At 54.2% G+C, this 15,648-nt stretch overlaps 1 protein-coding gene across 1 annotated transcript in view; it reads right to left on the bottom strand.

The window, feature by feature from the left end:
• Positions 1-8,522: 8,522 nt before the first annotated feature.
• LOC142596819 (maestro heat-like repeat-containing protein family member 2B) overlaps positions 8,523-15,648 on the bottom strand; it is a 33,415-nt gene continuing 26,289 nt past the window's right edge. Inside the window, exons 35-37 of the mRNA XM_075727312.1 lie at positions 14,861-14,990; positions 12,801-12,931; positions 8,523-8,726 (exon numbers count right to left, since the gene is read on the bottom strand). Of these exons, the coding sequence (XP_075583427.1) occupies positions 8,523-8,726; positions 12,801-12,931; positions 14,861-14,990 (465 nt within the window). The remainder of the gene's footprint in view (positions 8,727-12,800; positions 12,932-14,860; positions 14,991-15,648) is intronic.

Here is a 15,648-nt window from a genome sequence, read left to right on the forward strand (position 1 = left end):
CCCTGAAGAACAAAGCACACCCCTGCACTGCCCAGATCATGCCAGCATCCCAGCCCCTCCCACACCTCTGGGAAACCCTCCCCTTCTCTGGCAGCAGAGACAAGGAGCTGCAGCAAGACCCACTCCAGGGACGTCTGGATCAAGAAAGCAGCAGATACATGATGACGACACAGAGACAGAGTTGCTTTGCAAAACAGCAGCGTGTGTGTGTGTGCGTGTTCAGTAACGATTTGTCAAATTGCGTTGGACCTCAATGCTTGAATGGTCTAAGAACCACGTGTCAGACCACATTCGGGCTGCGCCAGTTTGAATGGGACAGCTTGTGCGCACGAATGCAAGAATTCCTCTTGTAATGCTGTACTTTGCCTCCCAGCCTCTCTCGTCGGTCGGCACGGGCCACTTGCCAAATTTTCCTGACAGCTCCCCAGCATGGCCACACGGTACCAGCACTGGTTCCACCACACTTGGGTGCAGCATCTTCCCCCTCTGGGGCAGAGACGGGGAGGGAAAACACAAGCCAAAAGCACCCCATCCTCACTACCGGGGCGGGATGGGGCAGCACACATATGTCGGCATCGCAGGGCCACCGGTGGTGGCCCCATGCCTGCCCCTTGGAGAGGAAATTCACCTCCCCGCAGAAAGCATGCTTGGGATGGGAAACTGTTGGGGTGGGAAACAGGGCTGATGCAATCATGGTTGGGATGGGAAGCCATCATCGGGATGGGAAATCACCATTGGGATGGGAAACCATCATGGGTATGGATGGGAAACTATGGTGGGGATGGGAAATCAGCATTGAGGACAAAATCATCAGCAGGCAGGGAAATCATTGAGATGGGAAGTCGTTGTGGTATGACAAATCAAACCATCGCAAGGCTGGATGAAGCAGGTGCTGGCGGAACCATTGCCATGGGGACGCCCCCCCCCACAATGCTGTTTGTCCCCAACAAACCCCACACCGACCAACCGCCATGGCAGGTACAGCAGCAGGCTCCTGCTCCTCCTGGTGCTCCTGCCCCCCAGGTAACTCCCCAGACGGCTCTGCCCACCAATATCTCACCCCATCACCCCTCTTTGCTTCCCCCAACAGGGAGGTTCCCTCTCCGCCTGCCCATGGCATCGGAGGTATCCAGCATCACATTCACCACCCCGGCCATGCTGCCACCGGTCACTGCCTGTGTGCTGCCTTCTGTCCCGGGGCTGACACTGTCCTCTGAGCCTGCCCAGCTCCACACTGTCACCTACCAGCTGGCCCAGGGCAGCGTCTGCCAGGGAGTGCCAGGGCCCCTGGGGGCCCCGGGGCAGGGGGTGCAGCTCCATCGCGCGGTGCCGCTTCCCCCCGGGGTGCAGCTCCCCACCGTGGTGCAGCTCCCCCATGGGGTGCAGCTCCCCACCGTGGCTGCTCCCTTGCCCTCTGCCTACAGCTGGGGACAGCCGGTGGTGACAGGGATGCTGCTGCCCCACCAGCTGATGGAGCTGGGGATGGGGGCCATGGTCAAGGGGCAGCCCCTGAACCCCAACAGTTCCTGCTTGCTGCACGTCCCTGCCTGCCCCACCGCCCTGGCCCCCCGCCACCCCACGGCTCAGCTCTGGGTGCAGGGCCCCCCTGTGCTCCACACCCTGCCTGGCAGCACCCAGAAGCCATCGGAGGCCGCCAACAAGGACGCAGCGGCCATTGAAGATGGTGACCCTGCTGCCAGCCCCCACCAGCGTGCCCTGGCTCCGCTCACCAGCGGAACTGCAACAAAACCCAAAGGTGAGGTTTGGGGGGTAGCAGAGCCTGCAGGTGGGCGGCCAAGCTGAGGAAACCCTGCATCACCCTGGGGTTGGGTTGCCTTTGTTTGCTATTTCAGCAGTGGTGACCACCCCGGCAGCCCCAGGGAAGCCCACGGAGCTGTCCAAGCAGGGGCCATATGCCTTCACCAAAGGGATTCCTGAGCACAGAACACCACCGCCAACTATATGCTCACCTGGCTCAACAACATGGACAGCGAGGACACTGTCCCTGATGTCCCTGACAGCCCCAGCTTGACTGACTTCCTCCACCAGCTCCCCAGCCTCTCTGAGTATGCGGCAGATGGCGGCTGCCCCAAAGAGCAAGCAGCGGTGGCGGGTCTATGGGACAGCAAGGACACCGTCTCTGATGTCCCTGACTTGTCTGCTTTCCTCCAGGAGTTCCCCGACCTCTCCGAGTACGTGGCGGAGGGCGGCTGCCCCAAGGATTGAGTGGTGGCGGCAGGGCTGGGGGACAGCAAGGACACCCACCCTCATATCCTTGATTTCCCCAACAGCCTCACCACCAACGCTTTCCTCATTGAGTTCCGTGAATTCTTGGAGGACACGGCGGACAGCAAGTGCCACCAAGACCAAGCGGTCGTGGTGCGGCTAGGGGACAGCGAGAACACCACCTCTGCTGCCAGTGTCCCCAGTTTGACCACCAAGGTCCCTGACCTCTCCAAGTACGTGGCAGAGGGAGGCTGCCCTGAGGAGGGAGTGGTGGTGGTGGGGCTGGGGGATGGTGAGGACACCATCTCCGATGTCCCCAACATCCCCAACTTGACCTCCTCCCTCAACAACCTCCCCCACCTCTTGGACTACAGGGCAGAGGGCGGCTGCAGCAGACAGCGAGTGGCGGCGGTGATGCCCCCGGCTGCCCCCCGGTGCCATCCGCCCCGCATGGACCAACTGCTGGAGGAGGCACTGTGGAGGCAGCCCCGGGTGCTTTTGACCCGCTTGCCACTGCCGCCGGGCACCGTATCCTGCCAAATGGTGGCCAGCTCAGGAGAGGCGGGCGGCAAGAAGGCCAAGCGCTCCGTACCAGCCAGCACCTGCAAGACGCAACATGCAAGAGTGAGTGCCCCACGGGACACCATCCCACCAAAGAAAAAGAAGATGGTGGTGGTGTGCCGGGTGGCCAAACACTCAAATACTCTCTTGCAGAGGAAGATGGACGGGGACGGCGATGCAGCAGGCGGCAGCGGGCAGCAGGCAGGAAGCAGCAAGCGGAGAGCATCCGAATCCAACAACGTCCCCGCCAAGCAACCTAGAACCCGGGGCGATGCCAGGGGTAAAGGTCCTTTGTGCAGCAGGAGGGGACAGGTTTAATGCAGCCAGTCCACCAAAACCCTGCAGCATGGAGTCCTTAAACCATGGGCCTGGGGCTCCGGCCCCGCGCCCAGCCCAGGGACCCTCCCCCAGCCCAGTCTACTGAACTGTGCGGCTGCTAAAAGGAACCACCGCCCCGAAACAGCATCCCCACCGCGGCCTGGTACCAACACCCCTGCTACCGCCATCTCTGCCCCTTCCTGCCGCTGACAGCCCCACTGCCAGCATCCCCACCGCAGGCGGGAAACAGCGTCCCTAGGAACAGCATCCACACCACAGGGCTGAGGACACCCCGCAACGACCTGAGGGCACTTGCTGAGCTCCATCCAGGGTTTCCACCCGCTGGGGCAAAGAGTGAAGGTGGTGGGGCTGGGACACCAACTGCCCGACCTGGAGCCACAGCCCGGCCCCAGCGTGACCCCCAGACTCCCCAAGACCCTGCCCGCGGCCCCGAGATGCAGCGTGGCTGACTCCAAGCCCCTGCCTCAGGCAGGAAGGAGACAGCACTGGAGGCAGCATCGAGCAGCAAGGCACACACTGGGGCTTCTGCCAAACCCAAGCAGCCAAGCTGGCTGCGCCTGTCGCCCATGGTGGGCCAAACCCCACGCGAGGGGCTGCCCCAGCACCTGCACATGCTGCCGTGGCTGCCACGCACCCCCACCCACCCCGTGCTGGCCCTCGGGGGCCTCACGGCTGCGCCCACCCCACTGGAGGAGCAGGAGGAGTTGGTGCTCATGACACCCCAGCAGCGGCCCGAGCGCGAGCGCAGGAAGAAGCTGGCCAGGAGCAGTGGCAGTGGGCGGCGCTGCACATGTCACTGGGCCAGCTGCAGTTTTTGTGCAGAGCGAGATCAACATGGAGATAGCCGACAGCAATGGCTACCCATAGCCACCGGTCCAGCACAGTCCCCCGCAGCACCCACGCGCAGGGGGAGATCCGGAGGCAGAGACCTGCACCCACCTGCTCCAGCCCCAGCCCCAGCCCTCTCCCACATCCCTGCTTCTTCCTTATTTTATTAAAAGTGTTGGCTGTTCGCTTTGCAGTGCCTCTCTCTGCCTGCGGTCATTTGCTCAGTGGGAGGTGGGGCACGGCGGCTAACACAGCCCCTTCCCACCCCACAGATGCCTGAGCTGGGCTGGGGATGGCCACCGAGAGGGTGGGGAGAGGGGGCATCACTCCGGGTGGTGGGCGCCCGTGGGAGAAACCACGCTGATTTGCACCAACGCCGGGAGGATGGAGGCCTCCATCACCGCCCCAGCACCAGCATCACAGCCAGTGAGCCAGATCCGGCCCTGGCAAGGAGCTGCGGCCACCCCAGGGGGCCAGGCAGGGACTGGCTGAGCGCGCAAAACGCAGCTGGCACCTGGCCGGCGAGTGGCCATAGCTGCATGGGCTCACACAGTGAGATCCCGGAGCTTGTGCTGCATCGGCTGCCCAGCTCGCTCCCACCCCTCTACGGCCTTGTCCGGCGCTGCCTGGACCTCACCCAGCAAAACCCCCTGCCCACAGCTGAGCCCCAAGACGGTGTCACAAAGAATTCGCAACCGGCCCATGCCGACCAAGGCGAGAGGCCAGGATGCAAAGTATACAATTAGAGGGGCAAGTACTTTTTCATCTGCGTGCCATGTCCCAGCCCAACTGGGGCACTCCAAATGTGCTTTTACACAGCCTTCTTATACCCTTCCATTGTTCACGTACAAGACAACTTGACTCTTCACTAGCACCCACGCTCCCAATTACTAATCCTAGCCAAACTTTGCAAAGCAACTCTGGCTTTGCAGCATTCTCGCCGCTTGTCTATTCATCCAGATGTCCCTGGAGTCAGTCTTGCTGGAGTTACTGATCTATGATGCCAGACCATGCTGGGAGCCTTTCAAAGACGTCTCAGAGAGGCTAGGACGCTGGCATTATCTGGTTGACCTGGGCTATCCTTTAGCCTTCATGGACAGCTCTAAGCTTCCCAGATGCAAAGTCCTTCTTCCCAGGGACAGGCTGGCCTTTCCTTTGTTTCACTTCAGCATGAGCAATATCAGAGTCTCCAAGGAAAACTCCACTACCTCCTCACATTACAGAGTCTCACTTGACATCATCATATATATCTACAAAGTTAACACACTTCCATACTATAAAGACTGGTTGATTAAATAATTGGGGAAGGGAATTGTCAGAACGTGCCCTGTGGGTCCCACCAGCCAGGGCCCCAAAAACCCACTGACAGGGGGACGGAGAGCCAGCAAGGATGCCACCCGGGGAGGATCGGTCTCCTTGAGTGACTACATTTGCCGCTGCAAATCACAAATTCCCCTGCAGCACTCAGGGCATTTCAGCGTCCCTGGAAGAGCCATCCCGTGGCGTTTCATCTCACTTCATCTCTGCCATTCCCTAGACCAACATGGCTGACCAGCAGCCCCGTGCCCCACGACTACGGCTGCCGGCATGCCGCGGGGAGCTCCTTCCTGCTGTCTGACCCTGCAGGTGCACAGAAAGTTGGGAGGGGACACAGCCGGGACAGCTCACCCCAACTGACCAAAGGGATATTCCAGACCATATGACATCACGCCCAGCAATAAAACTGGAGAGGAACGGTGGCAGGGGGGGGGGCCACCTTTTGGCAAAGTGTCTCAAGGAAATGTTTCTAATACTCTAGAATGGTCAGACTAAGCATGGTAATCTCACTCCATGTTCTAGCTCTGCCACACGTTACCTCTTCTTTTTTTTTTTTCCCCTCCATTCACCAAAAGGCTGCCACTTCTTTCTGAATGCAAGATGAGTTACATGGGGTTATACAGACAGCCCATGGAAAATGGAGAAATGACTCTGGGATCACATCTATCCCCATTCCTTGGCACTCCAACACTCCTTTCACGCTCCTTTCCTTGCCAGCAGTCAGGCCTTACGCACTCTGTGCAACACATACAAGATGACGACTTCGCCAGACACCGCCCAAATCAGCTCCTGCTTGAGTTCTCATCAGCTCAACTCCTGCCGCAACCTTTTCTCTCCTTACATGCAGCCCTGCCACATTCTCACTCACTCAGAAAGCTCCTACAAGCATCATCTCACTCACTGCCTTCATCGCAACTAACAGTCTCCTTAACACCGTCCCGTTGTTCCCCTCACTTCACACATCAGTTAATGCGGCCTTTCATGCCTTAGCCTCCTCCCTCATGCTATTTCCCACCGAGTACCACGACAACGGCTCCTAATTACACGTCCTGACAGCAGCTTCCACTGACTGTCACCTGCTACACACCAACAGGAACAGCACTGTCTTCTCCCATCGCCATCCCCATGCTCGCGAAGAGCTGTTCACACACCCTGGCAGACGGCCTTGCTGCCTCAAAATCCTTGCTCTGCTGCTCAAGGCCATGAAAACTGGCATGCTACAGCTGGACCCACATCACTCTTCCTCATTCCAGGTGACACTGCCCATTTCTGGATATTCCCACCTGCCCACAGACATCTCTTCTTTTCAATCTTGTAAGCATCTTGGAAAAGCACACTTTTTAAAATTTTTTTAACACCTGCTTTGACCTTGCTACAGTACAGGCTCAGAGTCCATGACTATGGCTGGTAATGTCTGTAGCAATACAGAGTTGTGTAGGGATGAAAAATACCCAGTGGTTCAGCTCATTTCAGCTGTTTAAGCCAAGGCTTTTGGCTAGAACACAGCCAAGAACATTTAAAACCAGAACTAACCTACACTCCCTCCTTCACTGGCACCTCTTTCTTCATCAGTTTGTTGCACTTCCTTAGTTCCTGGGGAGTACATATCAAGATGTTCCTGTTTAAAAGAAACATCAGTCACACAGAAAACCTGCCACTCACATACATGGTGCCCACACAGTAGCATTATCAAGGCCCTGCATATACACAAAAGACTAAATTAATGAACCAGGGAGGAGAGAGCAGAACGAGTGCTCTGGCACCTGCGATTAGTAACAAGAATTTCTGCTCTGACCTGGGGCTTAGTCAATGTTCAAGTACAGTACTGATCCACTAACAAAACTGAGCCTACCACGTAATCCCAGGTGCCATATACACCCTGCCTTCTTCCATTGCCTCCTGCCGATGAAATGTTTTCCAGGCTCTTCCACCTCATCGCAGCTTAGATACCTGCACTCTGGCTCAGGGCTGACTCGGGGAACTTCTCAGTGCTTTAATTTTGCGTTGGGCTTGATACAAGCACGAGGCTTCTTCCTTCGCCTTGGCCCCCAGCAAGTGGCAGGCTTGCAAGTGCTTTGATGGAACTAAGCTTGGACACCTACCACAGACTAAAACCCAAGCAAACAAAAAGCCCAGAGAAACCGTGTTGGAGAGTAGCAGAAATAAACATCAGGGCTGAGCACTGTTTAACACACAGGGTTTAGAGTTTTGGAGACTGGAGCTCCCAACAGACTTGGCTCTTTGAATGGAAACATCCTTTAGCTCTTGATCCTGACAGAAATACTACAGACTGCCCCCACCTCTACTTTGCAGTTGCCTGAAGCGTTTGCTTGTCCACATCCAGTTCTCTTCCACGCTTACAAAGTATGTTGAACCAACCGCCCGACCCGGAGCCCCAGCCCGGCCCCAGTGTGCCCCCCAGACTCCCCAAGACCCTGCCCGTAGCCCCAAGACCCAGCTCAGGGACGGCTGACTCCAAGCCCCCACCTCATGGCAGGAAGGAGATGGCACCAGAGGCGGCATTGAGCAGCAAGGCACGCACCGGGGCTGCCGCCAAACCCAGGCAGCTGAGCTGGCTGCGCCTGTCGCCCACGGGGGGCCAAACCCCACGCGAGGGGCTGCCCCAGCACCTGCGCATGCCACCGCAGCTGCCACGCACCCCCGACCACCCCATGCTGGCCCTCGGGGGCCTCGCAGCTGCGCCCACCCTACTGGAGGAGCAGGAGGAGTCGGTGCCCATCTCACCCAAGCAGCGGCCCAAGCGCAAGCACAGGAAGAAGCTGGCCCAGGAGCAGCAGCAGCGGGCGGCCCTGCACATGTCACTGGGCCAGCTGCAGTTTTTGTGCAGAGCGAGATCAACATGGAGATAGCCGACAGCAATGGCTACCCATAGCCACCGGTCCAGCACCGTCCCCCATAGCACCCACGCGCAGGGGGAGATCTGGAGGCAGAGACCTGCACCCACCCACTCCAGCCCCAGCCCCAGCCCTCTCCCACATCCCTGCTTCTTCCTTATTTTATTAAAAGTGTTGGCTGTTCGCTTTGCAGTGCCTCTCTCTGCCTGCGGTCATTTGCTCAGTGGGAGGTGGGGCACGGGGGCTAACGCAGCCCCTTCCCACCCCACAGATGCCTGAGCTGGGCTGGGGATGGCCACCGAGAGGGTGGGGAGAGGGGGTATCGCTCCGGGTGGTGGGCGCCCGTGGGAGAAACCACGCTGATTTGCACCAACGCTGGCAGGACGGAGGCCTCCATCACCGCCCCAGCACCAGCATCACCGCCCCGTCACACAGCTTCGCTTCACTGACAGCAAGACCAAGACTGACCTCTGGCCCATGGGAGCAGGTTCTTGACATTGGGTTTGCCATCAGGCCCACTTCTTCCTTTCTGCTCTTGATTTTCTTCACGAGGTCACGAGGCAAACAGCTCTCCTCCGCATGAAGATTCTGATCGCAGCTCTGAGAGGAAAGGATGTGGAACACCAGGCATTAAACACAGGCGCCACAAGTACTCTGCATCAATCATCGTTAAAAATGTGATGTTCTATGTAAATCCACTGCAATATTAATGTTGTCATTTGTCATTAAGACCTGTGGCTTAAACCTGGAGATTTTCCCAAAAAATAAAGTGTGAAACTATACTATTGTATAGCTCCTCATTTACCAACAACAGATGGGAGGCACCTGTTGATTTTTTTTTAGAGATTAAGATTCAGTTTTACAGCATGTGTTATAACTGCTCTTGTAAGTAAAAGGCCTCTTTTCCCTACCTTTAGGCATACTAATTTAAATTATCAGGTTTAAATTTTCAGAGAGAAAAACCTTTAACTGCAAAATAGATTGTTTCAGTCAAGTATGCTACAACTGTGAGTTTTATTCCATTAAGAGCTGGTTTCCCTCGAGAGTCACCCTAAATTAAGGAGGTATTTCATCAGTCCACTTCCATGAGTTTCAGTGAAATGGAAAGGGGGCAGGGGGGGAGGAAATTGGATCTCTGCTCCTCAAGTAGATTAATTAGAACTCCTCCAATTAGAAATAGCTGATGCTGCTGCAGCTGCCCAGTCTGCTTCTCCACAGCTCTAATCTGAAGCTGTCATGAACTGCCCTCCCTCCATTTACTGCTTAGTAGCTAGTTCGGGCAGTTGTTGCTTCTGGAGCTCTTAATCGAGGTACAGCAGTCAACATTTAAACTCCTTTGATACTTTTAGGCCAGGGTTACTCATCAGACAAGACACAAGACACCAAATCTTGGAGCCAAAGGGCAGAAGAGCTAAAAAAAGCCAGATACAGGAAAGCTATGTGGTTTCTTGGTCATGCTACTTTATGTCACTTCACATAACTGTTGCCATAGGAACATTAGGCAGGGGACACTTACCCTTTGGCTTTAGGATGTTCTGCATGTACCAAAATACTCCTTGCACTATTTAGTAAAACATTAACCTTGCTCCTTTTTTTTTATGGTGTCACACACAGTAAAAAGCTACTGCTGAGCTTCCAACCTGCTGCCTGGTTTCGGAAGCTTTTAACTTCAAAGGAGAAAGCCGTCTGTGTTCTTGCCTAGGCAGCTGAAGTCCCCAGTTACTTATCTTCTCTGGGTCACACTGACAGCATCTTCTCACCTACCACTGAAAGGAAGAGCTGATTTTGTGAGTATCAAACACATGCTGAAAGCTTTCCATTCACATCACATACTGCTTGTTAAATAACTAGTAAAACTTAGGTAAAAATCCATTGTAACTTTGCTGTATTTATATACTATATACATTTTACATACTATATGTATTTACAGTGGGGCAAGTGCTTTTTATCTCTAAAAAAACAAAGATCAAACTTTAGACATCTCTGAACCACACAGCTTGTATCAACCAGGCAGATTATTCAGATGAAATGTATTTAATACAGGTTCCCCACTCACCTCCTGATTCAGGACCAGTGAATAAGAAGCCCATCACCGTTTGGTAGCATTTAATATTAAAAATAGAAATCACAGGATGAACTTGTCTGTAACTAAACACTTTAGAGAGACAAAACAGACAATTGAGGCTGAAGACAAATGGCGGTATATTAAGTCAACATAATAAAAACATATGGAAGAGTACACAGTCTTGAGAGAGACATTCAGAACTGCATATCCCTTGTTTCACAAGTATTCTCTGACCTGATCCTCTTCCACCAAGTGTACCTCTTCCTTGCTCCAGCCTTTCCACCTACTCTCTGGGACCTGGCACTCCTGAAGGCTGCTCTTGCTAGTAAAGGCTGAGGCAAAGGCTGCATTCAGTACCTCCGCTTTTTGCACGTCTGTGGAACCAGGTCCCCTGTCTCATTGAGCAAGGGGCCCACAATTTCCCTCGGCTGCTTTTTGTCTCCTGCGTACTTAAGAAGCTCTCCTGGCTATCTTTGACATCCCTGCCCAGATTCAATTCCATTTGGGCTTTGGCTTTCCTGACTTGGTCCTTGGATGCTCGGACAATGTTTCCATCTTTCTCCCAGGACACCTGGCCTTGTTTCCACCCTCTGTAAGCTTTGTTTTGCATAGAATCATGGAATCAGAATCATTTAGGTGGGCAAAGACCCTTAGGATCATTGAGTGCAACTGTTAACCTAGCACTGCCAAGGCACCACTTAAGCAGTTCCCTAAGCGCCACCTCTACATGGCTTTTAGATACCTCCAGGGATGGGAGGAGATGGATGAGGAGAAATTGGAGGAAAAGGTGAAGGAGGAGGAGAAGAAGAAGGAGGAACACAAGAAGGAAGATGAGGATAAGGAGGATGAAAAGATAGGACAAGGATGAAAAGGAACAATGAGGAGGAGAAAGATGAGAAATGAGCAAGAGGAGGAAGAAGAGGAGGTGGAGGAGGAACAGGAGGAGAAGTAATAGGAAAAGGTACAGGCATAAGAAGAGGAAGAGGAGGATGAGAAAAAGGAGAAGAAAAAAAGGAGGATGGCAACAGGAGGATGAGGGGGAAGAGAAAGAAGAACAGGAAGAGGAGGAATAAGAGGAATAAAATTAAGTTGAGTAGGAGGAGAAGGAAGAACAGGAAGAAGAACAGGATGATTAGGAGGAGAAACAAAAAGATGAATATGAGGTAGGAGAAGATGAAGAGGAGGAGGAAGGAGAAGGAAGACGAGGAAGTAGACAACAAGGAGAAGGTGGAAAAAGAACAGAAGGAACAGCAGGAGGAGGATAAAGAACAGGAGAGAAAGAACAACAGAATAAGAGGAAGTGGAGGAAGAAAAGCAGAAGGGAATAGGAGGAGGATGAGTTGGAGGAGGAGGAGAAGGAGGGGTATAAGGAGAAGGACTATGAAGAACAAGAAGAACAGGAAGCCAATGAACATGCAGAGGATAAACATGCAGAGGCATATGAGGAGAAGGAGGAGAAAGAGAAGGAGAAGGAGGAAGAAGAAGAGGAAGAAGAGGTGGAGGACGAAAAGAAGGATGAAGAACAGGAGTCATAGGAAGAACAAGAGGAGGAGGAAGAACAGCAAGAAGAGGAAGAGGAGGAGGAGAAGGAAGAGAAGGAGGAGGAGGGAGGAGGAGGAAGAATGGGAGGAAGAGGAGGAAGAACAAGATGAATAACAATAACAGGAGGAGGAAGAACAGGAGGAGGATGACGACGACTATGATGAAGAACCAGAGGAGGAGCAGGAGTAGAAGGAAAAGGAGGAGGAAGAACAGGGAAGAGGAAGAGGACAAGGAGGAGGAAACACCTCCAAATTCACTCTAGAGTGTCAGCACATCAACATTCTTGGATGGAGCACCTGCTGCATATGTTTGTCCATGGGGATGCACTAAATCCAAGCCTACTGGTAGAGCCATTACACACAGGAGTCATTCCATGTCATGGCCATCACTCCTCTCGGGAGCAGATAGGAAAGCTCTGCATGACAAAGGCTGTCAGGACGTGCTCCAGAAACAGAAGCCCACTGCAAGAAGATCCCTGTCACCTAATTGCACAGAAAAAATTCCAGCTCAGTGAAACAATTATTGAAAATGAAATGCACAGAACAGCATCCGCCATCAAAACACTTTCAGTGATAATTTTAACTGCTGCAGAGCTGCAGGCTGGCAGCCTTACCATTACTGTCACAGGACCCCAAAAGAAACGATAACTGGCAAACAGTAACTCTATCCATAGCCCATATCTATCCAGCCTTCGGAAGTAGAATAGGTAGAGGTAGAATAGCTCAGCCTACAGCTATACAGTCAGCCTAGACTTAGAGCCTCTGTCTACCTACTCGATGATCTGTCCAGAAAATCAAATCATAATTAGCTTTGAAAGAGGATGGAACTGGGCGAGGGTCAAGGGGGAAGAAAGAAATTGCTGGAAAAAGGGAAAGTGTGGGCACACAATTAAACAAGAAAGGAGCTGAGTTATCCCGAAAGCCAGCTCACTTTTGCTGGTGAAAAGCTGTGGAGCTTGGAAGAAAAAAAAAACTGACCTTGGTGCTGGGATGCGCACAGATGTCTGAGTTCAGATCTGAAACAGCAGGAAAAAACCTTGACACAGCTCCTTTTCGCTGTCCTCACACCTGTGTGCATGCTTTGACTTCCTCGTTTCCCTGAAGTTCCCCCAGACTAACAGGGAACTGGCTTCTGTCCAGTCCATGTGCCATGAAGAGAAAAAGTTCTGACCACTGAAGGGGGTAGCAAACAACTGCATCTGCAGAAGCAAAGGGGCAGCCGCAAAGCTGATCTGAGCCCCAGGAGCCCCTGGTGCCCTGGTATTTGCTTGGCCAGTACTGGGGAGCACCAGGGACAGAAGCGAAGGACAGCGGTCAGCGCCCGCGGGAAGACAGACGGGGCTCTGTCCTTCCTCCTGGCCACAGGAAGATGCCCTGGGCCACACCAGGACAGGGCGTCCCTCCTCCTCACTGCCCGGGGGAAGGCGAGGCCTGAGGAAGGCCCTGGGTGCTGGGCTCAGCACAGGCGCTGGCACCAGGGGCAGAGCCCTGTCTCCTGCCTGCTGCCGGCCTGGCCCATGCCAGCGGCTCCTGTCACACAGCTCCTCCTGCCCAGGGCTGTGGCTGGCAGCACAGACAGACCTGCATTTTTGGGAAAGACTTGCCAATCCAGAGCAATTCCAGGCAGCTCCCTCCTGGCAGCTCCCTCCCCTCCCCTCCCCTCCCTCCGCGGGCAGGCCCAGCCCCCAGCAGAGCCCTGAGGGAGGGCAGGGCTGTGCACAGCCCTTGCGCTGCTGAGAGAACAGCCCCAGGGCCATGGCCCTTCTCGCAGGCCGTCTCTCCGCAGGCCCAGTGTCCCGGCGGGCTGAGGAGCCGCTGCGGGCTGGGGGGCAGCGGGCGCAGGGCAGCCCTGGGAGGAGAGGCGTGGGCTGCCTGTGCCCGCCTGGCAACAGCCACGCCATTGGCCACAGCTGAGCCAATGAGCGGAGCCGGAGGCGGCCTGTCAGTCCCAGGCAGCCTGGGGCGGGGCCGGAGGGGGCAGAGGCCGAGCAGCCTGAGGAGAACTGGGGGAGGGGGGGAGCGGGGTGGGGGGGCCGGGATAAAGTTAATTTTCTTCCTAGTAGTTGGGATAGTGCTGTGGTTTGGATTTAGCATTAGAATAATGTTGGTAACACACTGATGTTTTAGTTGTTGCTACATAGTGCTTGCACTAGTCAAGGACTTTTCCAGCTTCCCATGCTCTGCCAGGTGCACAAAAAAACTGGGAGGGGGCAGAGCGAGGAGAGCTGACCCAAACTGCCCAAAGGGATAGTTCATGCCATGTGATGTCATGCTCAGTATATAAGCTGTGGGGAGTCGGCTGGGGAGCAGCGATCACTGCTTGGGGACTGGCTGGGTGTCTGTTGGCGGGTGGTAAGTGGTTGTGTGACTTGTTTTTTTTTTTCCCTGGGTTTTCTTTCTCTCTCTCGTTTTTCTCCTTTTCATTACAATTTGTATTACTATTTGTATTATAATTATTATTTCAATTATTAATCTGTTCTTATCTCAACCCCTGAGTTTTCTTAGTTTTGCCCTTCCAGTTCTCTCCCCCATCCCACTGGGGAGGGGAGGGTGAGCGAGCGGCTGTGTGGAGCTTGGTTGCCGACAGGGGCTAAACCAGGACACTGGCCAACTCTGGAAATGCGAAGAAAGTCTCTCTTCCTCCCTACAGGCCTGTGTTTCGGCTGTGGAAGAACTGTCTGAAAAACTGTCCGGTGTTCCAGCAACTCAAAGAGGGTATGTCCTACTCCCCACCTGTACGGACCAGTATCTCAGCTGTTAGGAGTAAGCGTCCCTCTGCTCAACAGAGAGGATATAGTGGATACACACCACGGGCCACCCTGTGGTTTTACCTGCGTGACCATGGAGAGGACATGAGGAAGTGGGATGGGAAAATCTACCTCGACCCTAGAGGCATGGGTGCATGAGTTGCAAGGAAAAAGAGTCACAAAAGGTGATTCTTCCAGGTAAATTGCAGCTCCAGTTTCCAGTGGGCAGTTCCCCAGACAGAGTAGAAGGGTTGATTTTACTTCTGATCTTAATAAAGGGACTTTTGATTCGCATTTACAAGAAGTGAGTAATGAATACTATGAGCAGGACTAGAGGGGGCCTGCGTCCAGCCAGGTGGAGGAAAGGGACAACCGTTTTACTGGACTGTGTGGATTCGATGGCCTTATGATCTTCCCAGTCCTTGACATAGTAAGTCTCTGGCTGCAGGACAGTGTGGCTGATGTTCCCAGAGAGGTCTTCCGAAGCTGCCACATCTTCTGCTGATGGGATCTGTCAGGACAGCTCTCACAGCTTCTCAGGGGTGCAGGAGAAGGAGGCGCTCCAGAGCAGGACTTTCTTCTGCCACCGTCAGAGGGACAGGGCATCACTGCTACCTTTCCGAGGGATGGTTGCAGGGTGTGCAGCTGGGATGTGCACTCGGGTCTGCACAGGGCTGCAATTCAGAGTGATGTCCTCCTGCTCCAGAGATGCTGTGTGCTCGGGACGGTGACTCTGCCCCATGCCATGTCAGCACTTGGCCTGCCCTGGGAGCTCCCTACGGTGGTGCAGGGAGGTCTGGGTGGAAGGAGAAAGCCCTGGCAGGGCAGGGTCATTCTTCCACCTGGAGGGTGTTATGTGGGATGGGGCTGCTCACAGCTCTAGCTCACAGCTCTAGCTCACAGCTTTAGCTCACAATGGGGACATTTGGAGATGGGGACTTTTCAAGGGGAAGGTAAGTTCACCAGGTACCTGCAAGGTCTTTCCTGACTCAGTTGTTTTGTGGGTTTGGGGTTTTTTTTTTTTCAGTTTTCCAACATCGGCAATAGGGAGATGGAAGCAGTTTTGGAGGTTTAGATTTGGGGGTAAGACTGCTAACATGTTACTCTGAAAGATCAAGAGGTATGTGAGGAACCTCAGGAAGTCCCTTCGCCCTCCCCTGCCCCTGCCC

Source organism: Pelecanus crispus, unplaced genomic scaffold (assembly GCF_030463565.1).
Source record: "Pelecanus crispus isolate bPelCri1 unplaced genomic scaffold, bPelCri1.pri SCAFFOLD_100, whole genome shotgun sequence".
Classification (NCBI taxonomy): domain Eukaryota; kingdom Metazoa; phylum Chordata; class Aves; order Pelecaniformes; family Pelecanidae; genus Pelecanus; species Pelecanus crispus.